The sequence below is a fragment of the Phocoena phocoena genome, chromosome 2 (assembly GCF_963924675.1).
Source record: "Phocoena phocoena chromosome 2, mPhoPho1.1, whole genome shotgun sequence".
Classification (NCBI taxonomy): Eukaryota; Metazoa; Chordata; class Mammalia; order Artiodactyla; family Phocoenidae; genus Phocoena; species Phocoena phocoena.
The window spans coordinates 119143115-119169476 of NC_089220.1; the positions used below are offsets into that span (position 1 = coordinate 119143115).

The 26362-nt window shown below is 38.6% G+C and overlaps 1 protein-coding gene and 1 pseudogene across 2 annotated transcripts in view; one reads left to right on the forward strand and one right to left on the reverse strand.

Moving 5' to 3' along the window:
* Positions 1 to 26362, reverse strand: part of UBE2Q2 (ubiquitin conjugating enzyme E2 Q2) — a 67270-nt gene that overhangs the window by 8790 nt on the left and 32118 nt on the right. For both annotated transcript variants that reach the window (XM_065871077.1, XM_065871076.1), the window contains one exon: positions 8757 to 8815. In XM_065871077.1, the coding sequence (XP_065727149.1) occupies positions 8757 to 8815 (59 nt within the window). The remainder of the gene's footprint in view (positions 1 to 8756; positions 8816 to 26362) is intronic.
* LOC136119075 (eukaryotic translation initiation factor 1 pseudogene) lies at positions 9038 to 9384 on the forward strand (annotated as a pseudogene).

Sequence of the window (26362 nt, forward strand, 5' to 3'; positions counted from 1 at the left end):
TGGTTCTGACCATGGAGCCCCTCTCTGGGACTCCCCTATTTCTCTTCCCAGTCCTGAGGACTGTTCTCTGAACCAACGACAATTACTGGGGATTTCCCAGATCTCTGTTAGGAAATCATTATTTAGATCAAGATTCTTCAGCCTTTTAACACTTTCTCAAACAAAGTAATTCCTCCTTTAATGTTAAACTTTAAAACACATTAGGATTTCCCTGGTGGTGCAGTGGTTAAGAATCCGCCTGCTAACGCAGGGGACATGGGTTCGAGCCCTAGGTCTGGGAAGATCCCCCATGCCACGGAGCAACTAAGCCCATGTGCCACAACTATTGAGTCTGTGCTCTGGAGCCTGCGAGCCACAACTACTGAGCCCATGTGCCACAACTACTGAAGCCCATGCTCCGCAACAAGAGAAGCTACTGCAATGAGAAGCCTGTGCACCGCAACAAAGAGTAGCCCCCGCTCGCCACAACTAGAGAAAGCCCGCACGCAGCAACAAAGACCCGATGCAGCCAAAAATAAATAAATAAAAATAAATAACTAAATTTATTTTTTAAAAATAGAGCTCGAATCTTTAAAAAAAATCATTAAATATCATGCTTAAAAATAAAATCAAAGGAATGGTAATTACAGAAGAAAAACTGTGGTAATCTTGAAAATACATAAGGTAAGACCACTGATCAGGTCTAGGTGAAAAGTGAGTCTACCACAAATTTTTTTTGTCCTCTGGGACTTTGCCCATGCCTTTCCCTTCCTTGCCTGAGATTCCCACTGCTGCCTACTCTTCCAAATGTCATATTCCCCCCTGCCCCATAAAACTTTCCAAGACCATTCTAGCCAGCAAATTTTGCATTCTGGCTAACCAAATGCATCCTTGTGTTGACTAAACCAAATTACACATAAGTAAGCAATCTAAAAACTTCTACTGTAGACCATTAGTAAAAACAGTTACAGTGAAATTATTCACTATCATAAAGTAGTCAGTAACTACCCCCATCCTGAAGAATTTAGGCAACTGTCTCTCTTACTTGCTTGTCCCAACTTCTGGGAACTTTCAAAGAAAAAGTTTAATACGAAGGAAAGAAAAACACTCCAAAAAATTAAATTAGGGAGGAGAATCATGGGATTTTAAACTTTGTATATTCTCTTAGGTTCCTGAAACTCAGAAATCTGTCTCCAATTCTTTGAATCTCCCACTGGGCTCAAAGTGCATCTTGTATATAGTCATCTTTAAATAAGCACTTGCTGATTTAACAGAATTACAAGATCCAAGTTCTCATTTGGATTTTGGCTCCTCCAAAACTGCTCAAAGTCTAGTAATCTGTTAATGAGTTAACACTCATTACACTCATTGGTCCTTACACTTCAGAAATGCTAAAGAGAAACATTTTAGCAAAAGGAGATTTGTAGATGACACTGAGTCACGAATTATCTAACCACCACCTTCCCTTTTAGCACCCCACTCTTCATTTTGGGGTGGAGAGTCTTGTCAGGAGGGAAGAAGGGAAGTTTTCATACTTGTAGATCAAAAGAAAGTACATTTTCTACAAGCACATAATAGCTACAAAAATGTTTGTTGGATGTCTAACAAGACAGAAGTAGTTCTAGTACCTATACAAAAAGCGAGCTAAGTATATATTAATGCATATTAAACTTTTCCTTAATATACACTTACTAAACTTTTCCTTAATATATACTGTCAGCAGCATTTACACCTAAAAAAAGTAGCCAATTCTACTTTTGTACTGTATCATTTTATCAACTCTACTTCTGTACTGTATCATTTTATCAATATGTATTCCAAGCCCTTATTGCTCTTTGCCTCCGAAGAGTTCCTGCTGAATATTGAGACAATCCAAGAACACTACAAAAAAAATAATAATCTAAGAGTCATCTAAAGATAAAATGCCATATACATGGGCATAGTAATATTTTCAACTTAAAAAAAATTTCAATTGCCAAAGTTGTATAGCAAACAGTATCCTAAGCTCAGCCTCTTCAGGCATTCAATTTATAGAATTTTTGTTTTACTAGAAGGTTCCTGCAAGAATGTTTGCCAGCTAACCTCCCCACCCACAGTCTATGATGATCACTTAATTGCTTTGAGGGGACAACAGATACCATTAATCAGTACTTAAGGGGACAAGTAACATTAATCATACACGTGATTCTTAAATCATATAACATGATCCAAAAAACAGAGATGAGAAATAAAATTTTTATATTATAGTCAAATTCTTGATAATGACATTAAAAAAAAAGACAGGCTTATCAGCCCACATAGAACAACCATAATCCTCCCCTTTCGAGGTAAGGAAAGGGGCAATGGATTCTAAGAACAGAGCCCTAAGAGAGGGATAAAGAAAATGCTGACATTTAAAACCAGTTTCTTAAGATAATGTTCTCTCAATAAAGACAGAAACAACTCATGGTCATCTAGAAGTAGAAGTATTTTCTTTGTGGATGACTGGGACACAAAGAATACTTCTTACTATATCAACCAATAAAGCATCTTCAGTTGCCTACAAACAGCTCTCTCACAATATATTGTATTATCATCAAATAATCTTTCTGATTCTCACTACACTACACCCTGGACTAAGCAAGAAAGATGGTCAAGTTTCGATGGCTCAATAATATAGCTCATAAAAATACCAGTGGACTGGGAATTGTATATTACCCTAAATTGCCTACATCTTGCTAACTTACTATATTTTCCTATCTCATTCATTCATTCAAAAATATCTACTGCGTATATAGTATGGATGCTAAAGCACTGAACCAGACACAGAGCATACAATGAAGAAAACTGACATGACCCTGCCTTCATGATGTTTACAATCCAGTAAAGATAACAGATGTTAAACAAATAAAGTGGGGGATGGAGACCCAGAGTTCTGTGAGAAGGAAAAACCAGGAGGCTTATTTTAAATTTGCTGGTCAGGAACAGCATATCTAAAAGTGACACACAGGCTGAGACCTGCAGGAATTGAAGTGTGGGTGGGAATAACATTCCAAGCAGAGGAAATGTATATGGAAGTCATGAGGAAAGAGTCTGCTCGGCACTACGGGCTGAAAGACAACTAGTGGGGCATTAGCTCAGAGAGGAAAAGTGTAGTAACAAGATGACTGAAGAGGAAAGCAAGGGCAAGATCACAGAGGGCATGCAGAATATGGTAAGGACATCAACCTGTAGGAGCAGTGGGAAGACATGCGAACAGCTTAAGCAGGGGAGCAACATAATCAGAACAAATTTGTAAAAGCTCACTCTAGAGAAGCTTTATGAATGAGGGAATAGAAGCAGGAGTCTGATCAGGAATCCTCTGAAGTGATCCAACTGGGAACTGATGGGGGTAGCAACAAAAATGGAGACAAGTAATTGGATCTGAGAACTCTTTAAAAGGGAGAATCAAAGGAAAATGAGGAAAAGGTGATGCAAAGAATGACTCCTAGGTTCATTAATTAAGATAAGCAAGACTGGGGAAGGGAAACTGAAAAGAAGATGGGTTCAAGTTTTTGTTTTTTGTCCTGAAGAGTTTGAGGTGCCTGTATAAGAGACATTCAAGTAGAGGTGTCAAGAAGGCAGAAGGATATTGGAAGCAGAAAAGACATAGGGATGTGAGATACGAACCTGGGAGTCACTGGCACATAGAAATATTTCAAAAGCCATGGGAGTTTTTTCAACGAATCATGCTAGAGCAACTGGACATTAGGCAAAAATCTATGAACTACACCTCATACCTTATGCAAAATTTAATTCAGAATGACTCACAGACTTATCTGTAAACTGTAAAACCTTGAGGAAAAAAAGGTAGGAGAAAATCTTTGGGATCTAGGACTAGGCAAAGAGTTTTTAGCTTTGACACCAAAAGCATATCTATATAAGGAGAAACATCTATAAATTTGACTTCATCAAAACTAAAATATTTTGTTCTACAAAAGATTCTGTTAAGAAGATGAAATGAAGCTACATACTAGAAGAAACTAAAAAACCACACATCCAGGGTTTCCCGGGTGGCGCAGTGGTTGAGAGTCCACCTGCCGATGCAAGGGATACAGGTTTGTGCCCCGGTCCGGGAAGATCCCACGTGCCGCGGAGCAGCTAGGCCCGTGAGCCATGGCCGCTGAGCCTGCACATCCGGAGCCTTTGCTCCGCGCAACGGGAGGCCACAACAGTGAGAGGCCCGTGTACCGCAAAAAAAAAAAAAAAAAAAAAAAAAAAAACACATATCCAGCAAAGGACTATTATGTAGAATATATTTTTAAAACTTTCAAAATTCAACGAAATACAATCCAATTAGAAAACTGGCAAAAGACATGAACAGATATCTCTTGGAAGAGTATAAGCTGTCAAATAAGTACATGAAAGATATTCAACACTGGGGAATATTAGGGAAAGCAAGTTAAAACCACAATGAGACATCACTACACACCTAACAGAATGCCTATAATAAAAACAAGTGACATCATCAAATGCTGGCAAGGATATGGAGAAAGTGTGTCACTCACACATTCTTGGTAGGAATGTAAAATGGTAAAGCCACTCTGGAAAACAGTTTGGTAGTTTAAAAACTATATGCAATGACCATATGACCCAGCAATTGCATTCCTGGACTTGTATCCCAGAAAAAGGACAATACATTCACAAAAAACACCTGTACACAAGTATTCACAGCAGCTTTACCTGTAATACCCAAACACTGAGATCAGTCTAGAAGTCCTAAAGCAGATTACTGGTTAACCAGACTGTGGTACATGGTGCACCATGGAATACTACTCAGCAATAAAAAGGAACAAAGTAGTCAGATGCTTAGATGACTCTCTAATTATGAGTTAAAAAAAAAAGCTAATCCCTAAAGTTTGCAATCCAAAAATGTATGATTCCATTTATGTAAATTGTTTTTGAAATGACAAAATAGTAAGAATGCAGGACAGATTAGTAGTGGTTGCCAGGAATGAAGGGAAGAGGGGGCATTACAGTAAAATGGGTATGGTTTAAAGGGGCCTCAAGAAGGATCCTCATGGTGTTGGAACTGTTCGGTACCTTGACTGTGGTGGTGGATACATAAACCTACTCAATATAGAGCTTAATATACACATACACACACGAGTTATAAGTAAAACTAGGAAAATCTGACTAATCTCTACTTATCGTACCACTATCTCTGTATCACTGTCTCATACTGTATCACTGCCTCCTCGTAATATTATACTACAGCTTTGCAGAAATGTTACCACTGGGGAAAATCGGCAAAGGGTACAAGGTATTTCTATTATTTCTTACAACTGTGTGCAAATACAATTAACTCAATTAAAATTTTAATTTTTAAAAAAAGGCAAAGGAGGGCTTCCCTGGTGGCGCAGTGGTTGAGAGTCCGCCTGCCGATGCAGGGGACACGGGTTCGTGCCCCGGTCCGGGAAGATCCCACATGCCGTGGAGCGGCTGGGCCCGTGAGCCATGGCCGCTGAGCCTGCGCGTCCAGTGCCTGTGCTCCACAACGGGAGAGGCCACAACAGTGAGAGGCCCATGTACCGCAAAAAAAAAAAAAAAAAGGCAAAGGAATGAAGGGAAAAGAAAAAAGGACCCAGCACTAAATTCTGAAGAACTCCAAGAGGTAGAAGTTAAGTGAACAAGGAGTTTCCAGCAAAAGAGACTGAGAAGAGGCAGTCAGAAGCCAAGGGAAAAATGTTTCAGTGTTGCTGAGAAATCTGATAATCAGATATGACAGAGCCTGAAAAGGGACTTCTGTCTAATACCAAAGTCCCTATCAGCTATACCAGTTTGTTAGGAACACTAACAGCCAATGCCAGACTACATGGGGCTGAAAAGTGAACAGGAAGTGAAGAGTGTGGTTATATACACATTGCTTGTGGGAATGTAAATGGTGCAGCCACTTTGCAGTCTGGTACTTCATCAAAAAGTTAGTTACCAAAGGACCTAGTGCCTCCTCACATAGGTATATGCGAAAGAGAAATGAACATGTGCACACAGAAGCGTGTACATGAATATTCACAGCATTATTCATGATAGCTCGAGGGTCATAAATAAAATGGAATGAGGTATTGATACATGCTGCAACGTGGATGGACCTTGACAAATTTTTTTTAATATAAATTTATTTTATTTATTTATTTTTGGCTGCGTTGGGTCTTTGTTGCTGCACACAGGCTTTCTCTAGTTGCAGCGAGCATGGGCTACGCTTCATGCGGTGCGCAGGGCTTCTCACTGCGGTGGCTGCTCTTGTGGCGGAGCATGGGCTCTAGGCACACGGGCTTCAGTAGTTGTGGCACGCAGGTTCAGCAGTTACGGCACACGGGCTTAGTTGCTCCACAGCATGTGGGATCTTCCTGGACCAGGGCTTGAACTCACGTCCCCTGCATTGGCAGGCAGACTCTCAACCACTGCGCCACCAGGGAAGCCCACAAATTTTGTTAAGTGAAAGAAGCCAGTCACGAAAGGCTGTAATTTGTTTGGTTCCATTTAAATGAAATGTCCAGAACAGGCAAATCCAGAGAGACAGAAAGGAGATTAGTGGCTGCTGGTGGGTGGGGTGTAGGAGGGAGGAATGAGAAGTGATTGCTAATGGGTACAGAGTTTCTTTTCGAAGGTGCTGGAAATTAGTGGTAAAGGTTGCACAACTCTCAGTATACTAAACCACTGAATTATACACTTTAAAAGGTAAGTTTTACCATATGTGAATTGTATCACAATAAAGCTGTTATGTTTAAAAAAATTTTTTGACTATGACAAGAAACAAATAAGGGAGCAGCTAGGAGATGTGGGATATAAAATATCTGGAACAAAAATTGCTTAATAATCTATCCAGAGTCACAGTGTTCAAGCTTTAGCCTTATTCTAAGATTGCAAGCTCTGTTCTATCAGGCTTCACACTTTTTAGTTCTTCTTTAGTTCTTCCCGTGTCAGCCAGTAATTCTTCCTCTTTACTTAATAGTAGACTGTTATTTTGATTTTGCCTCAAAATCATTTTGATTCTGCCTCAAATCAGCACTCACCTTTCATTCATCTTTCCATTCCCATTACTACTGTACCGATTTAGGTTCTCATCACTTCATCCTAAGACAGTGGCCTCAGCTCTAGTTAACAAGGCTCGCATTCTTCCAGGTTTTGTGAATATAAGTTTGTCCTGTAGTCTCTTCTACTGTCACCATATTTATCTTTCTAAAACATTCTCTTTACTGTTATTTCCCTGTTCCTGAACCAGTTACAGAAAGATAAATTCAATATCCATGGGAAATAGTTTGCTCACCAATCCATGCTCCTATATAATTATAAGATATTGTCAACACAATTTCTTATAATTCTCCTATATGAATTCTACCCCTCTTGTGTTATAGCTCAAACTGATCTGGTACACTTTGAATACATCATGCTCTTTCCCAAATGAGTGACTGTGTTTACTTTTCGCCTACACAGACAATTTTCCTTCAACCTCCGTCAGTTGACCAAACCCCACCCAATACTTCATGGCCTAGCTGAGATCCCACCTACTTGTCCAAGTCTTCCCAGATCACTATCGCCAGGAGCAATCTCCTTCTCCTTCAACCTCAGAGAACTTAAGTCCATATTTAACATTTGACAATCAGTTGAGTACTCAATACTTTTAATCTTTTACATTGCTGGCTTTTCGTATAATAATACGAAAAATACTTTATTAGAAGTTAGAAGATTTATCTGGATAAACCACCAGCTTATTATTCCAGTTATTCACTTGAATAATGGGAAAATAACCCCATTTGGTAAAAGGAATCAATGAAGAGAAACTGTTCAATATATAACAGATTTTTAAACTGAAAATGGCATTATTCATAATTTCATGTGTTTTCTCTACAGGTGGTAAACTACTAAGATCATAAATTCTTAAAATTCTTGGGATTTTTCACAACAGAATGTGAAAAATCTGTGTCAAGTTTACATGAGATTTGAAAATGATCTGATAAAAATATTTTTATATATTTATCCTGAATTTACAAAAAGTTTCCAAATATTTTCCTCAATCATTTATAGCCACCCAGATTGCTTTAATCTAAATGAAACTATTACTATATCAACCATAGAGATGATCAGAGGACTGGATATTTTTAGGTTTTAATCACCATAATATGTCTCACAAAGTGGAATTGATTAGCTGAGCATATCAGAATTCTCAAATTAGTTTAACTGCTCTTACTTTGAGGATCTACAGAACATTTCACAACTAACCTAGGTACAAATTCTGATCTTTTCCCCATCCTTCACCTGACTTCTAATCACCAAAAGGCAATATAAGCTTCAATTAAAAAATGGATGACAATTACCATTTGATCCTACCAAACTGAGACAACTACCTTTAGAAGATCAATGACCAGCTCCATAGGCCCATGAGATTTCCTGTGATTATTCCTAGGATCATAGGCATGTGGGAATCACTCTAATCCTAACTTTCTCTAAACCCTCAATTACATCTTACATTTGAAAAACTTTCGATTTTTTAAGGTGAAGTATATACAAATAGAGGTCATTAAAAACTCTACCTGTAAACATAATGGTTTATGCCAATGATTCTCAAATTATGGTTCCCAGCCTAGAACATCAGCTTCACCTGAGACCATCTAACTCATGCAAATTCTTAGGCCCTACCCCAGTCCTACTGAATCAGAAACCTTGAGGTAAAGCCCAGCACTCTAGGCATCCTAGCATTTAACTACCCCTCCAAATGATTCTGATGTAGACTATCAAAGAAAACAGTCACTTAAACTTACCCTCCTGAGAGAACAGGTAACACCACTCGAACAAATGGAGGATCAAATGGAAAGTTATCCTAAAAAACAAATAAGCAAGTTTAATTTTAAGAATATCCTTAATACTGTATTATTTAGAAGATTTAAAAATACTCTATAGCCCAGTCACTGAGCCGCCACCAAGGACTCAGCAGCCTCCCCCTTGAGCCCCCTCGCTTCCCAACACTCTGTCCCCACAACCCGCCTTCTCCAGCCGCCGCCTTCCACAGGCCATTTCCACCGAGGAAAAGGGATTGCATCATATGTCCACTATCCAGAAGCTCCACACTATCTACCCCTTTGCTGATGCAAGGGTGATGATCTGCTTCCTGCTGGCACTGAGGATTATATCCATGTAAGAATTCAACAGGAAAACAGCAGGAAGACCCTTACTACTGTCCAAGGGATCACTGATGATTACGATAAAAAGAAACTAGCAAAGGCGTTTAAGAAGAAATTTGCTTGCAATGGTACTGTAATTGAGCATTCAGAATATGGAGAAGTAATTCAGCTACAGGGTGATCAGGGCAAGAACATCAAAAATATATGCCAGTTCCTCGTAGAGACTAGACTGGGTAAGGACGATCAGCTCAAGGTTCATGGGTTTTAAGTGCTTCTGGCTCACTGAAGCTTAAGAGAGGATTTCCTTGCAATGAGTAGAATTTTCCTTCTGTCCCCTGTCACAAGTTTAAAAACCTCACAGCTTATATAATGTAACCATTTGGGGTCTGCTTTTAACTTGGACTAGTAACTCCTTCAGGCAATAAAATAAAAAGAGCCAAAAAAACCCATAAACATTAAAAAGAAAAAAAAAGTTTATAAAGAATGTATACATTTATTATCTAATGATGAATGAGGGTCATAAACATAAAAATAGTCCTCCAAAATGAAATGAAATGAAAACAAAAGCTAACATAAATGAAGTTAAGATCAGGCCCAACAAAAACAGAAATATAGAAAAAATATGGAACAGGATAGAAAGCACAGAGATAAACCCACACACATATGGTCACCTTATCTTTGATAAAGGAGGCAAGATTATACAATGGAGAAAAGAAAGCCTCTTCAATAAGTGGTGCTGGGAAAAATGGACAGGTACATGTAAAAGTATGAAATTAGAACACTCCCTAACACCATACACAAAAATAAACTCAAAATGGATTAAAGACCTAAATGTAAGGACAGACACTATCAGACTCTTAGAGGAAAACATAGGCAGAACACTCTATGACATAAATCACAGCAAGATCCTTTTTGACCCACCTCCTAGAGAAATGGAAATAAAAACAAAAATAAACAAATGGGACCTAATGAAACTTAAAAGCTTTCACACAGCAAAGGAAACCATAAACAAGACAAAAAGACAACCCTCAGAATGGGAGAAAATATTTGCAAATGAAGCAACTGACAAAGGATTAATCTCCAAAATTTACAAGCAGCTCATGCAGCTCAATAACAAAAAAACGAACAACCCAATCCAAAAATGGGCAGAAGACCTAAATAGACATTTCTCCAAAGAAGATATACAGATTGCCAACAAACACATGAAAGGATGCTCAACATCATTAATCATTAGAGAAATGCAAATCAAAACTACAATGAGATATCATCTCACACCGGTCAGAATGGCCATCATCAAAAAATCTAGAAACAATAAATGCTGGTGAGGGTGTGGAGAAAAGGGAACACTCTTGCACTGTTGGTGGCAATGTAATTTGATACAGCCACTATGGAGAACAGTATGGAGGTTCCTTAAAAAACTGAAAATACGGCTTCCCTGGTGGCTGACAGTCTGCCTGCCGATGCAGGGGACACGGGTTCGTGCCCCAGTACGGGAGGGTCCCACGTGCGGCGGAGCGGCTGGGCCCGTGGGCCATGGCCGCTGGGCCTGCGCGTCCGGAGCCTGTGCTCCGCAACAAGAGAGGCCACAATGGTGAGAGGCCCACGTAACGCAAAAAAAAAAAAAAAAAAAAAAAAAAAAACTAAAAATAGAACTACAATACAACCCAGCAATCCCACTACTGGGCATATACCCTGAGAAAACCGTAATTCAAAAAGAGTCATGTACCACAATGTTCATTGCAGCTCTATTTACAATAGCCAGGACATGGAAGCAACCTAAGTGTCCATCATCAGATGAATGGATAAAGAAGATGTGGCACATATATACAATGGAATATTACTCAGCCATAAAAAGAAACGAAATTGACTTATTTGTAGTGAGGTGGATGGACCTGCAGTCTGTCATACAGAGTGAAATAAGTCAGAAGGAGAAAAACAAATACTGTATGCTAACACATATATATGGACTCTAAGGAAAAGAAAATGTCATGAAGAGCCTAGGGGTAGGACGGGAATAAAGACACAGACCTACAACAGCATGGACTGGAGGATATGGAGAGGGGGAAGGGTAAGCTGTGACAAAGTGAGAGAGTGGCATGGGCACATACACACTACCAAATGTAGGGTGGATAGCTAGTGGGAAGCCGCCGCATGGCACAGGGAGATCAGCTAGGTGGTCTGTAACCACCTACAGGGGTGGGATAGGGAGGGTGGGAGGGAGGGAGATGCAAGAGGGAAGAGATGGGAACATATGTATATGTATTACTGATTCACTTTGTTATAAAGCAGAAACTAACACAACATTATAAAGCAATTATACTCCAATAAAGATGTTAAAAAAATAAAAAAATAAAATAAAAAGATCAGGCCCAAATAGGACAGTATATTGTAAACTTAAGAAACACACAGAGATAGCCTCACCCACCAGAGGGCAGCCAGCAGAAGCAAGAAGAACTACAATCTTACACCTGTGGAACAAAAACCACATTCACAGAAAGACAGACAAGATGAAAAGGCACAGGACTGTGTACCAGATGAAGGAACACTATAAAAGCCCAGAAAAACAACTAAATGAATTGGAGATAGGCAACCTTCCAGAAAAAGAATTCAGAATAATGACAGTGAAGATGATCCAGGACCTCGGAAAAACAATGGAGGCCAATATCGAGAAGATGCGAGAAATGTTTAACAAACATCTAGAAGAATTAAAGAACAAACAAACACAGATGAACAACACAATAAGTGAAATGAAAAATACACTAGAAGGAATCAATGGCAGAATAACTGAGGCAGAAGAACGGATAAGTGAACTGGAAGACAGAATGGTGGAATTCACTGCTGCACAACAGAATGAAGAAAAAAAAAGGATGAAAAGTAATGAAGACAGGTTAAAAGACCTCTGAGACAACAATAAACGCAACAACATTCGCATTATATGGGTTCCAGAAGGAGAAGAGAGAGAGAAAGGACCCGAGAAAATATCTGAAGAGATTATAGTCAAAAACTTCCCTAACATGGGAAAGGAAATAGCCACCCATGTCCAGGAAGTGCAGAGAGTCCGATATAGGATAAACCCAAGCAAAAACAGGCCGAGACACATAAATAATCAAATTGGCAAAAATTAAATACAAAGAAAAATTATTGAAAGAAGCAAGGGAAAAATAACAAACAAGGGAATTCCCATGAGATAAACAGCTGACTTCTCAGCAGAAACTCTACAAGCCAGAAGGGAGTGGCATGATATACTTAAAGTGATAAAAGGGAAGAACCTACAAGCAAGATTACTCTACCTGGCAAGGATCTCATTCAGATTTGATGGAGAAATCAAAACCTTTAGAGACAAGAAAAAGCTAAGAGAATTCAGCAGCACCAAACCAGCTCTACAGCAAATGCTAAAGGAACTTCTCTAGACATGAAACACAAGACAAGAAAAGGACCTACAAAAACAAACCCAAAACAATTAAGAAAATGGTCATAGGAACATACATATCGATAATTACCTTAAACGTGAATGGATTAAAATGCTCCAACCAAAAGACACAGGCTGGCTGAATGAATACAGAAACAAGACCCACATATATGCTGTCTACAAGAGACCCACTTCAGACTTAGGGAAACATTCAGACTGAAACTGAGGGGCTGGAAAAAGATATTCCATGCAAATGGAAACCACAAGAAAGCTGGAGTAGCAATACTCATATCAGATAAAATAGGCTTTAAAATAAAGAACGTTACAAGAGACAAGGAAGGACACTACCTAATGATCAAGGAATCAATCCAAAAAGATATAACAATTATAAATATATATGCACCCAACATAGGAGCACCTCCAATACATAAGGCAACTGCTAGCAGCTTTAAAAGAGGAAATCGACAGTAATACAATATTAGTGGGGGACTTTAACACCTCACTTAAACCGATGGACAGATCATCCAAAATGAAAAGAAGAAAGGAAACACGAGCTTTATATGACAAAACAGACCAGACAGAATTGATATTTATAGGACATTCCATCCAAAAACAGCAGATTACACTTTCTTCTCAAGTGCGCACGGAACATTCTCCAGGACAGATCACATTTTGGGTCACAAATCAAGCCTCAGTACATTTAAGAAAACTGAAATCATATCAAGCATCTTTTCTGACCACAATGCTATGAGATTAGAAATCAATTACAGGGAAAAAACATAAAAAACACAAACACATGGAGACTACACAATACATTACTAAATAACTAAGAGATCACTGAAGAAATCAAAGACGAAATCAAATCAAAACTACCTAGACACAAATCAAAAATTACCTAGAGACAAATGACAATGAAAATACAATGATCCAAAACCTATGGGATGCAGCAAAAGCAGTTCTAAGAGGGAAGTTTATAGCTATACCAGCCTACCTCAAGAAACAAGGAAAATGTCAAATAAACAATCTAACCTTACATCTAAAGGAACTAAAGAAGAACAAACAAAATCCAAAGTTAGCAGAAGAAATCATAAAGATCAGAGCAGAAATAAATGAAACAGAAACAAAGAAAACAACAGCAAAGATCAATAAAACTAAAAGGTGGTGTTCTGAGAAGATAAACAAAATTAATAAACTTTTAGGCAGACACCTCAAGAAACAGAGGAAGAGGACTCAAATCAATAAACTTAGAAATGAAAAACGAGAAGTTACAAAAGACATCGCAGAAATACAAAGCATCCTAAGAGACTACTACAAGGAACTCTATGCCAATAAAATGGACAACCTGGAAGAAATGGACAAATTCTTAGAAAGGTATAACCTTCCAAGACTGAACCACGAAGAAATAGCAAATATGAACAGACCAATCACAAGCACTGAAATTGAAACTGTGATTAAAAATCTTCCAACAAACAAAAGTCCAGGACCAGATGGCTTCACAGGTGAAGTCTATCCAACATTTAGAGAAGAGCTAACACCCATCCCTCTCAAACTCTTCCAAAATATTGCAGGGGAAGGGATACTCCCAAACTCATTCTATGAGGCCACCATCACCCTGACACCAAAACCAGACAAAGATACTACAAAAAATGAATATTACAGACCAATATCACTGATGAATATAGATGCAAAAATCCTCAACAAAATACTAGCAAACAGAATTCAACAACACATTAAAAGGAACACATACCACGATCAAGTGGGATTTATCCCAGGAATGCAAGGATTCTTCAAAATACGCAAATTAATCAATGTGATAAACCATATTAACAAATTGAAGAAGAAAAACCATATGATCATCTCAATAGATGCAGAAAAGGCTTTTGACAAAATTCAACACCATTTCTGATAAAAACTCTCCAGAAAGTGGCCATAGAGGGAACCTACCTCAACATAATAAAGGCCATACACAACAAACCCACAGCAAACATCATTCTCAATGCTGGAAAACTGAAAGGATTTCCTCTAAGATCAGGAACAAGATAAGCATGTCCGCTCTCACCACTATTATTCAACATGGTTTTGGCAGTCCTAGCCACAGCAAACAGAGAAGAAAAAGAAATAAAAGGAATACAAATTGGATAAGAAGAAGTAAAACTGTCACTGTGTGCAGATGACATGACACTATACATAGAGAATCCTAGAGATGCCACCAGAAAACTACTAGAGCTAATCAATGAATTTGGTAAAGTTGCAGGATACAAAATATTGCACAGAAATCTCTTGCATTCCTATACACTAATGATGAAAAATCTGAAAGAGAAATTAAGGAAACACTCCCATTTACCACTGCAATAAAAAGAATAAAATACCTAGGAATAAACCTACCTAGAGAAACAAAAGACCTGTATGCAGAAAACTATAAGACACTGATGAAAGAAATTAAAGACGATACCAACAGATGGAGAGATATACCATGTTCTTAGATTGGAAGAAACAATAATGTGAAAATGACTATACTACCCAAAGTAATCTACAGATTCAATGCAATCCCTATCAAATTACCAATGGCATTTTTTAAAGAACTAGAACAAAAAATCTTAAAATTTGTATGGAGACACAAAACACCCTGAATAACCAGTGCAGTCTTGAGGAAAAAAATGGAGCTGGAGGAATCAGACTCCCTGACTTCAGACTATACTACAAAGCTACAGTAATCAAGACAATATGGTACTGGCACAAAAACAGAAATACAGATCAATGGAACAAGATAGAAAGCCCAGAGATAAACCCACGCACCTATGGTCAACTAATCTATGACAAAGGAGGCAAGGATACACAATGGAGAAAAGACAGTCTCTTCAATACGTGGTGCTGGGAAAACTGGACAGCTACATGTAAAAGAATGAAATTAGAACACTCCCTAACATCATATACAAAAATAAACTCAGAATGGATTAGAGGCCTAAATGTAAGACCGGACACTGTAAACCTCTTAGAGGAAAACACAGGAAGACAGAAAAATGGATAAGTGACATGGAAGATAAAACAGTGGAAATAACTACTGCAGAGGAGAATAAAAAAAAAAGAATGAAAAGAATTGAGGACAGTCTCAGAGACCTCTGGGACAACATTTAACATACTAACATTCGAATTATAGGGGTCCCAGAAGAAGAAGAGAAAAAGAAAGGGACTGAGAAAATATGTGAAGAGATTATAGTTGAAAACTTCCCCAACATGGGAAAGGAAATAGTCAATCAAGTCCAGGAAGCGCAGAGTCCCATACAGGATATATCCAAGGAGAAACACGCAAAGACACATATTAATCAAACTAACAAAAATTAAATACAAAGAAAAAATATTAAAAGCAGCAAGGGAAAAGCAACAAATAACATACAAGGGAATCCCCATAAGGTTAACCACTGATCTTTCAGCAGAAACTCTGCAAGCCAGAAAGGAGTAGCAGGACATATTTAAAGTGATGAAAGGGAAAAATCTACAAACAAGATTACTCTACCCAGCAAGGATCTCTACCCAGCAAGGATCTCATTCAGATTCAGTGGAGAAACTAAAACCTTTACAGACAACCAAAAGCTAATAGAATTCAGCACCACCAAACCAGCTTTACAACAAATGCTAAAGGAACTTCTCTAGGCAGGAAACACAAGAGAAGGAAAAGCCCTACATAAACAAACCCAAAACAATTAAGAAAATGGTAACAGGAACATACATATCAATAATTACCTTAAATGTCAATGGATTAAATGCTCCAACCAAAAGATATAGACTGGCTGAATGGATACAAAAATAAGACCCATATATATGCTATCTACAAGAGACCCACTTCAGACCTAGGGACACGAACAGATTGAAAGTGAGGGGATGGACAAAGATATTCCATGCAAATAGAAATCAAAAGAAAGCTGGAGTAGCAATTCTCATATCAGACAAAATAGACTTTAAAATAAAGACTATTACAAGAGACAGAGAAGGATACTACATAATGATCAAGGGATCGATCCAGGAAGAAGATATAACAATTGTAAGTATTTATGCACCCAAAACAGGAGCACCTCAACACATAAGGCAAATACTAACAGCCATGAAAGGGAAAACTGAAGTAACACAGTAATAGTAGGGAACTTTAACACCCCACTTTCACCAGTGAACAGATCATCCAAAATGAAAATAAATAAGGAAACACAAGCTTAAAATGACACATTAAACAAGCTGGACTTAATTGATATTTATAGGACATTCTATCCAAAAACAACAGACTACACTTTCTTCTCAAGTGCTCATGGAACATTCTCCACAAGAGATAATATCTTGGGTCACAAATCAAGCCTTGGTACATTTCAGAAAACTGAAATCATATCAAGTATCTTTTGCAACCACAACACTATGGAATGAGATATCAATTACAGGAAAAACAACTGTAAAAAACACAAACACATGGAGGCTAAATAATACGTTACTAAACAACCAAGAGATCACTAAAGAAATCAAAGAGGAAACCAAAAAATACCTAGAGACAAATGACAATGAAAACACGATGACTGAAAATCTATGGGATACAGCAAAAGCAGTTCTAAGAGGGAAGTTTATAGCAATACAATCCTACCTCAAGAAACATCTCAAATAAACAACCTAACCTTACACTAAAGCAATTAGAATACTCTGGTTTCTCTTCAGATAGAATAAATCTTTCACCTTTTACAAAAAAAAAAAAAAAAAAAAAAGCAATTAGAGAAAGACACAAAGTTAGCAGAAAGAAATCATGTAGATCAGAAATAAAGGAAACAAGAGCAAAGATCAATAAAACTAAAAGCTGGTTCTTTGAGAAGATAAACAAAATTGATAAACCATTAGCCAGACTCATCAAGAAAGAAAGGGAGAAGACTCAAATCAGCAGAATTAGAAATGAAAAACGAGAAGTAACAACTTACACTGCAGAAATACAAAGGATCATGAGGGATTACTACAAGCAACTATACGCCAATAAAATGGACAACCTGGAAGAAACGGACAAATTCTTAGAAAACCAAATCTTTCTGAGACTGAACCAGGAAGAAATAGAAAATATAAATAGACCAATCATGAGCACTGAAATTGAAACTGTGATTAAAAATCTTCCAACAAACAATAGCCCAGGACCCAATGGCTTCACAGGTGAAGTCTATCAAACATTTAGAGAAGAGCTAACACCTAGCCTTCTCAAGCTCTTCAAAAATACAGCAGAGGGGGCTTCCCTGGTGGTGCAGTGGTTGAGAGTCCGCCTGCCGATGCAGGGGACACGGGTTCGTGCCCCGGTCCAGGAAGATCCCACATGCCGCGGAGGGGCTAGGCCCGTGAGCCATGGCCGGTGAGCCTGCGCATCCGGAGCCTGTGCTCAGCAACAGGAGAGGCCACAACAGTGAGAGGCCCACGTACCGCAAAAAATAAAAATAAATAAAAAATACAGCAGAGGGAGGAACACTTCCAAACTCATTCTATGAGGCCACCATCACCCTGATACCAGAACCAGACAAAGATGTCCCAAAAAAGAAAGCTACAGGCCAATATCCTGATGAACACAGATACAAAAACCCTCAACAAAATACTAGCAAACAGGGCTTCCCTGGTGGCGCAGTGGTTGAGAATCTGGCTGCTAATGCAGGGGACACGGGTTCGAGCCCTGGTCTGGGAAGATCCCACATGCCGCTGAGCAACTAGGCTCGAGAGCCACAACTACTGAGCCTGCGTGTCTGGAGCCTGTGCTCCGCAACAAGAGAGGCCGCGACAGTGAGAGGCCCACGCACAGCGATGAAGAGAGGCCCCCACTTGCCACAACTAGAGAAAGCCCTCGCACAGAAACGAAGACCCAACACAACAAAAATAAATTAATTAATTAATAAACTCCTATCCCCAACATCTTCTTTAAAATACTAGCAAACAGACTCCAACAGCACATTAGAAGGATCATACGCCAGGATAAAGTGTGGTTTATCCCAGGAATGCAAGGATTCTTCAGTATACCCAAATCAATCAATGTGATACACCATATTAACAAATTGAAGAATAAAAACCATATGATCATCTCAATAGATGTAGAAAAAGCTTTCGACAAAATTCAACACCCACTTATGATAAAAACTCTCCAGAAAGCAGGCTCAGAGGGAACCTGCCTCAACATAATAAAGGCCATATATGACAAACCCACAGCCAACATCGTTCTCAATGGTGAAAAACTGAAACCATTTCCTCTAAGATTAAGAGCAAGACAAGGTTGCCCACTCTCAACACTATTATTCAACATACTTTTGGAAGTTTTAGCCACAGAAATCAGAGAGAAAAAGAAATGAAAGGAATCCAAATCAGAAAAGAAGTACAACTGTCACTATTTGCAGATGACATGATACTGTGCAGATGACATGATACTATACATAGAGAATCCTAAAGATGCTACCAGAAAACTACTAGAGCTAATCAATGAATTTGTAAAAGTAGCAGGATACAAAATTAATGCAGAGATCTCTTGCATTTCTATACAATGACAATGAAAAATCTGAAAGAGAAATTAAGGAAACACTCGCATTTACCACTGCAACAAAAAAAATAAAATACCTAGGGATAAAACTACATAAGGAGACAAAAGACCTGTATGCAAGGAATGAAGACACTGATGAAAGAAATTAAAGACAATATAAACAGATGGAGAGATATACCATGTTCTTGGATTGGAAGAATCAACATTATGAAAATGACTATACTACCCAAAGCAATCTACAGATTCAATGCAATCCCTATCAAACTACCACTGGCATTTTTCACAGAACTAGAACAAAAAATTTCACAATTTGTATGGAAACACAAAAGACCCCGAATAGCCAAAGCAATCTTGAGAACGAAAAACAGAGCAGGAGGAATCAGGCTCCCTGACTTCAGACTATACTACTAAGCTACAGTAATCAAGACAGTATGGTACTGGCACAAATACAGAAAGACAGATCAATGGAACAAGATAGAAAGCCCAGAGACAAACCCACACACATATGGTCACCTTATCTTTGATAAAGGAGGCAAGAATATACAGTAAAGAAAAGACAGCCTCTTCAATAAGTGGTGCTGGGAAAACTGGACAGCTACATGTAAAAGAATGAAATTAGAACACTCCCTAACACCATACACAAAAATAAACTCAAAATGGATTAAAGACCTGAATGTAAGGCCAGACACTATAAAACTCTTAGAGGAAGACACAGGCAAAACACTCGATGATATACATCACAGCAAGATCCTTTTTGACCCACCTCCTAGAGAAATGGAAATAAAAACAAAAATAAACAAATGGGACCTAATGAAACTTAAAAGCTTTCACACAGCAAAGGAAACCATAAACAAGACAAAAAGACAACCCTCAGGATGGGAGAAGATATTTGTAAATGAAGCAACAGAGAAACGATTAATCTCCAAAATATACAAGCAGCTCATGCAGCTCAGTAACAAAAAAACGAACAACCCAATCCAAAAATGGGCAGAAGACCTAAATAAACATTTCTCCAAAGAAGATATACAGATTGCCAACAAACACATGAAACAATGCTCAACATCACTAATCATTAGCGAAATAAAAATCAGAACTACAATGAGGTATCATCTCACACTGGTCAGAATGGCTATCATCAAAAAATCTACAAACAATAAATGCTGGAGAGGGTGTGGAGAAAAGGGAACCCTGTTCCACTGTTGGTGGGTATGTAAATTGATACAGCCACTATGGAGAACAGTATGGAGGTTCCTTAAAAAACTAAAACTAGAACTACCATACGACCCAGCAATCCCACTACTGGGCATATACCCTGAGAAAACCGTAATTCAAAAAGAGTCATGTTGGGCTTCTCTGATAGCGTAATGGTTAAGAAGCTGCCTGCCAATGCAGTGGACACGGGTTCAAGCCCTGGTCTGGGAAGATCCCACATGCCACGGAGCAACTAAGCCTGTGTGGCCCAACTACTGAGCCTGCGCTCTAGAGCCCATGAGCCACAACTACTAAGCCCGCGTGCCTAGAGTCCGTGCTCCACAAGAGAAGCCATCACAATGAGAAGCCCACATACCGCAATGACGAGTAGCCCCCGCTTGCAGCAACCAGAGAAAGCCCACACACAGCAATGAAGACCCAACACAACCATAAATAAATAAATAAATTTATTAAAAAAACAAAAAGAGTCATGTACCACAATGTTCACTGTAGCACTATTTACAATAGCCAGGACATGGAAGCAACCTAAGTGTCCATCGACAGATAAATGGATAAAGATGCAGCACATACATGTAATGGAATATCACTCAGCCATAAAGAGAAACGAAATTGAGTTATTTGTAGTGAAGTGGATGGACTTAGAGTCTGTCATACAGAGTGAAGTAAGTCAAAAAGAGAAAAACAAATACCATATGCTAACACATATATACAGAATCTAAAAAAAAAAAAAAAAAGGTTCTGAAGAACCTAGGGGCAGGACAGGAATAAAGACGCAGGCGTAGAGAATGGACTTGAGGACACGGGGACGGGGAAGGGTAAGCTGGCACGAAGTGAGAGAGTAGCACTGACATATATACACTACCAAATGTAAAATAGCTAGCTAGTGGGAAGCAGCTGCGTAGCACAGGGAGATCAGCTAGGTGCTTTGTGACCATCTAGAGGGGTGGGATAGGGAGGGTGGGAGGGAGACACAGAGGGAGGGGATATGGGGATATATGTATACATATAAGTGATTCACTTTGTTATACAGCAGAAACTAACACAACATTGTAAAGCAACTATACTTCAATAAAGATGTTTAAAACAAAAAAAAGACTTAAAGACAACATGATCAGAAAACAAGAAGCAAACTACAGACAAAACTACAAGGGGTCAAAATAAGAGAGTTATCAGACACAGATTTTAAAATAACTATGCTGAGTATGTGTAAGAAAAGGCAAGATTGAAAACCCTGGCAGAAAATTAAAATTATAAAAATGAACTATATAGGAATTCTGAAGCTTAGAAATACAGTTACTGAAATTAATAACTTAATGGATGAGTTTACTACCATGGAGACTTGGAAGAGAAATTCAGTATGCTAGAAAAATAGGTCAGAAAACATCCCAAATGAAGCCAAGTGAGAGAAAAATGTGGAAAATGCAGATAATAAACAAGACATAGGGAAATGTATTGAAAAGGCTAATCATATATGTAGAGTCCTAGAATGGGACAGATGCAATATTTGAAGAGATAATGCCTGATAATGTCTGAAAATTTTCCAGAACTGATTAAAGACTTCATGAGATTTACGCACTATAAATACTTCAAGAGAAACAATGGAAGCTATAATAAGGGAATGATATCTTTGAGGTGCTGAAAGAAAGGAATCTCCAACCTAAAAATCTATACACAATAAAAATACTTTCCAGGGGCTTCCCTGGTAGCACAGTAGTTGGGAGTCTGCCCGACAATGCAGGGGACAGGGGTTCGAGCCCTGTTCTGGGAAGATCCCACATGCCGCAGAGCAACTGGGCCCGTGAGCCACAACTACTGAGCCTGCGCATCTGGAGCTTGTGCTCCGCAACAAGAGAGGCCGCGAGAGTGAGAGGCCCGCGCACCGCGATGAAGAGTGGCCCCCACTTGCCGCAAGTAGAGAAAGCCCTCGCACAGAAACGAAGACCCAACACAGCCAAAAATAAACACATAAATAAATAAAATTCACCTCTTAAAAGAAGAAAATTTAGGGCACTGAAAATTATATATATAAAAAAAATACTTTCCAAAAGTGAAGTCCAAATAAAGATATTTTCCTATAAGCAGACCCACACTGAAGGAAACAAAAAAGGATATTCTTCACGCAAGAGAAAGAAGATCCTAGATGGAAACCTGGAGAATAAAGACCATGAAAAGAGCTAATATGTACAAAGATCCAAATGAATACTGAAGAATTATGTAACAATAATGTATAAGGTTTTAGATAAATATAGAACTAAATGCATGACAACAACAGCACGTATTTGGCAGGGTGTACATGTTCTAAGGTCTTTGCCTTGACAAGGAAAAGGAAAAACACAAATTAACAAATTTATCTTATACTTTGACAAGCTAAGGATATGTATTATAATTGTAAGGTAGTAAATCAGAGTAAAGAATGATAAGCACCAAGCTAACAGAGGTGGGAAACTGGAGTAATAATAAAAAAAAACCAAAAAAAATCCAAAAGAATGTGGGGGAAAAAAGCATGGAGCAAGGACAAGTAAATGAGACAGATTTAAACCCGAATAGCAATACCAATATTAAATGCAAATAGATAATTGCTCCAATTAATCTGACAACGATCATCAGACCTGATAAAGATATATAATGGCAAGATGAGAGAATAGAACCTCAGCTAACTCTCTGGCTGCACAATTCTCTGTTTTAAATTTTCAGTCCTGGAAACTGAGGTTTCCAAAAGAATAAAACTTTTTCTCTCAATGAACTGAAGTAAAGATGGTAGCTGAAGTGGCCAAGAGTGTTAGAGGTCAGTCTCTAGTGGCCAGGAGGCCAAGAAGGCTACCCCTCACTTTCCTACAACAGAGGAGCAGAGTAAACAGCATACTGCCTCCATTAAGATATGTCAGGAAGTCTAAGAGAAATTACTTCTGATTTCTGTGTTCAAATAAATGAGAATTAAGAAACTAACACCTCTTAAAAAATCAATTTGCAAGTAAAAGAGGTAAACAAACATTTGTTTCATCCAGTTATTTCTAAGGAACACAAAACTACAGTTTTAACTGGAAAAATAACCAGCATAATTCCAGTACCTTACTACCCATCCTCAAGTAAGATTCTGAGGAACATGTAAACTATGTAAATTCAATCCTAATAGGAGAGGGAGATAAAAAAGCACACTTCTGACGGCTAAAACAGATAATCTTAGCTATCTACTGCAAGGCAGAAAAAGAAATCTACCCACAAAAGAAACCAGCTTAATGACAGTTATTACAATCTACTTCCAAATAAGTAGCTTACCTTTCATCTACAACTTAACAGATAAAGAAAGGCATAGATGCAAAGCTTGGTAAAGTACAACTTCATTTAATTTCCTATATTTCAGATCTTTAAATATGTGATCCCAAATGAGTGACTACCACACCTTGTTTTTATATATATAAATTTATTTATTTTATTTATTTTTGGCTACATTGGGTCTTCATTGCTGCATGCGGGCTTTCCCTAGTTGCAGCGAGGGGGGGCTACTCTTGGTTGCATTGCACGGGCTTCTCATTGCATTGGCTTCTCTTGTTGCGTAGCACGGGCTCTAGGCACGCAGGCTTCAGTCGTTGTGGCTCACGGGCTCTAGAGCACAGGCTCAGTAGTTTGGGCGCACAGGCTTTGTTGCTCCACGGCATGTGGGATCTTCCCAGACCAGGGCTCGAACCCGTGTCCCCAGCATTGGCAGGTGGATTCTTAACCACTGTGCCACCAGGGAAGCCCCAAAACCTCTTTTAATTGATTATGTGACAGTGAGAACTCCCTTCATTTTAAGTAATCCTTCAGATTAACTATTCTACATCAAAACACAAGGATTCTATTCCATAAACTTTGGAACTCAGTAATCAAGATTTTACAGAAATAAAAAGGCGTGGGGTTGTGGGGGTGTTGTTTACAGGCATTGGTGGGTGGGGTGGAGGAAGGTTTCTGTTTAAATAGATATGCAAGAGGGAATTCCCTGGTGGTCCAGTGGTTAGGACTCTACGCTTTCACTGCCAAGGGTCCGGGTTCAGTCCCTGGTTAGGGAACTAAGATCCTGCAAGGAACTAAGATCCCACAAGCCGTGCAGTGTGGCCAAAAAAAAAAAAAAAAAAAGATATGCGAGCTATTGTGGTATACTAACTCAGAAACTAAGAACCTCAGGTTTTACAAGGATATCATAAAGTTATCCGATTTCCAAATCAACATCTTGGGCTTCCAAGCTATTCTCAGCCATGAGGCACATTCTATTTTTAAAAGACTAGAGCCATCATCAGATGGCTCTAAATAGTTATACATCACCTCCTTATATTGAATTGAAAATTGTCTCTTTACAGTTTGACTTACTAATTCTATTGTCATGCCTTGTGTTCATCAAAAACTAATCAAACTAATATTTATACACATACAGCCCTTCAAATAGTTGAAGACAAGATATCAGGAACCCCCATGTTCTCCTCTCCAAATCTATAATTTCACCTGCTATCTTAGGACATGGTATGGAATCTTTCTAATCCTTGCTACTATTCTCTAAATAAACCCAGATTTGTCTAAATAAACCCTTCTTAAAGTACTACCTCAAAATTCAACTCAGTAGATCAGATGTGGCCTGAAAAGCCAGACCACCACTTCCTTACCAAGTTGCTGACACATCTAACAGGTCCCATTCCCTCCTACCCCTTCCCCATCCTTGTGTCATGTTACATCTCAAGTTTCATTTTCTTACTCTTCATGACCCTCAAGTTGTCACCATGGCCATCCAAGGCCCTAAATACTGTTCATGCTCCTTCTGTGACTCCTTCTTTCTGAGTCATACTTGCTAATCCTCCAAAGTCTATGAATCCCGATACTAGTAACTTGGCAATTGAGTTTAAGATCCTCTTAGTAAGGTCAGTTAGCTCAAGGCAATCACATTCTTCCCAGGCCTCTCAAGAAATACTTCAACCCTAGCAAAGGCCCTTCTTTCTGGTATCAGGAACCATGGTTCAGAAACAAATCCAACAGAATTTCAGCCATTTACCTCCCAGATCATCCCCTCCCTGAAGTTCTACCTATAGCAGGAAAATATAATGAAAATGCTATCTGCAGTCACAAGACCTTCAGTTTCCTGGTCAAGATTTCAGATTCCCTTAGAAGATATCTCTGAAAGACGAAGTAAGAGGGGAGGGGCCCACATCAGTCTTCAAAGATATTGATAAGCTTGGTGTTGGGCCTATGGGAATATGATTTAATATGATTGCTTAGATTTCAGGTTAAAAATATTTTGCATGTATTTTTTAAAAAGATACATTCCTAGGGTTTTTTTTCACCATATGCATCAGTAAAAATACAGTCACTAGCAATGTCAGTAAATATATACCAGATTCACTCTCTAGGAAGACAACCCAGTTGATAGCCACAATAATTTCTACAATAACAAAGCTGTGGGAAAACAATGACATTTGACATTTGGCCTATTTGAAGAAAGTTCAATCATAAATGAGGATATAAGCCCAAACAAGAATATACACACACAAAAGCTAAGTAAGCAGCTTTCAGAAAAACTACCCTTTTTGCAAGTATAAAAGTATCCTTTCATGTCTTTTGTTTTCTTCCTTCAAAACATCTCATATCCATCTATTCTCACCTATTCCTACCACTACCAACCTTCATTGCTCTTTGCCCAGATTAAAATCAAAGTCCCCAACTAGTCTCCCAGAAATCTACTCTATCCTATCTACTCTGATGCTGAAGGCATACTAATTCTTTTTTAAAAATAAAATAAAAAGCCTAACAGATCAATCATGCCCCTGCCTAAAAACCTCTGTTGGCTTTTTACTGCATTAAGGTAAGCTCCCAGACTCTTCATCATGATCTCCAAAGCCCTATAGTTTTCCTCACAGATTTCTCCCCAGAAAGACTACAGGCTCTTGAAGAACAGGGATTATTTAGATGCCCCATGTCCTCAAGCCTTCTATAGCACCTAGTGCATTGAAGTCCACCTAACTGAAATGGGGGGGGGGGGGGAGTTTATCTGCAAGACAACTGCTACACAATTTTTTCTCCATTTCAAAGAACAGGTCAAAAAGAAGCTCCAAATAATTAAAATATAACCCCTTAGAA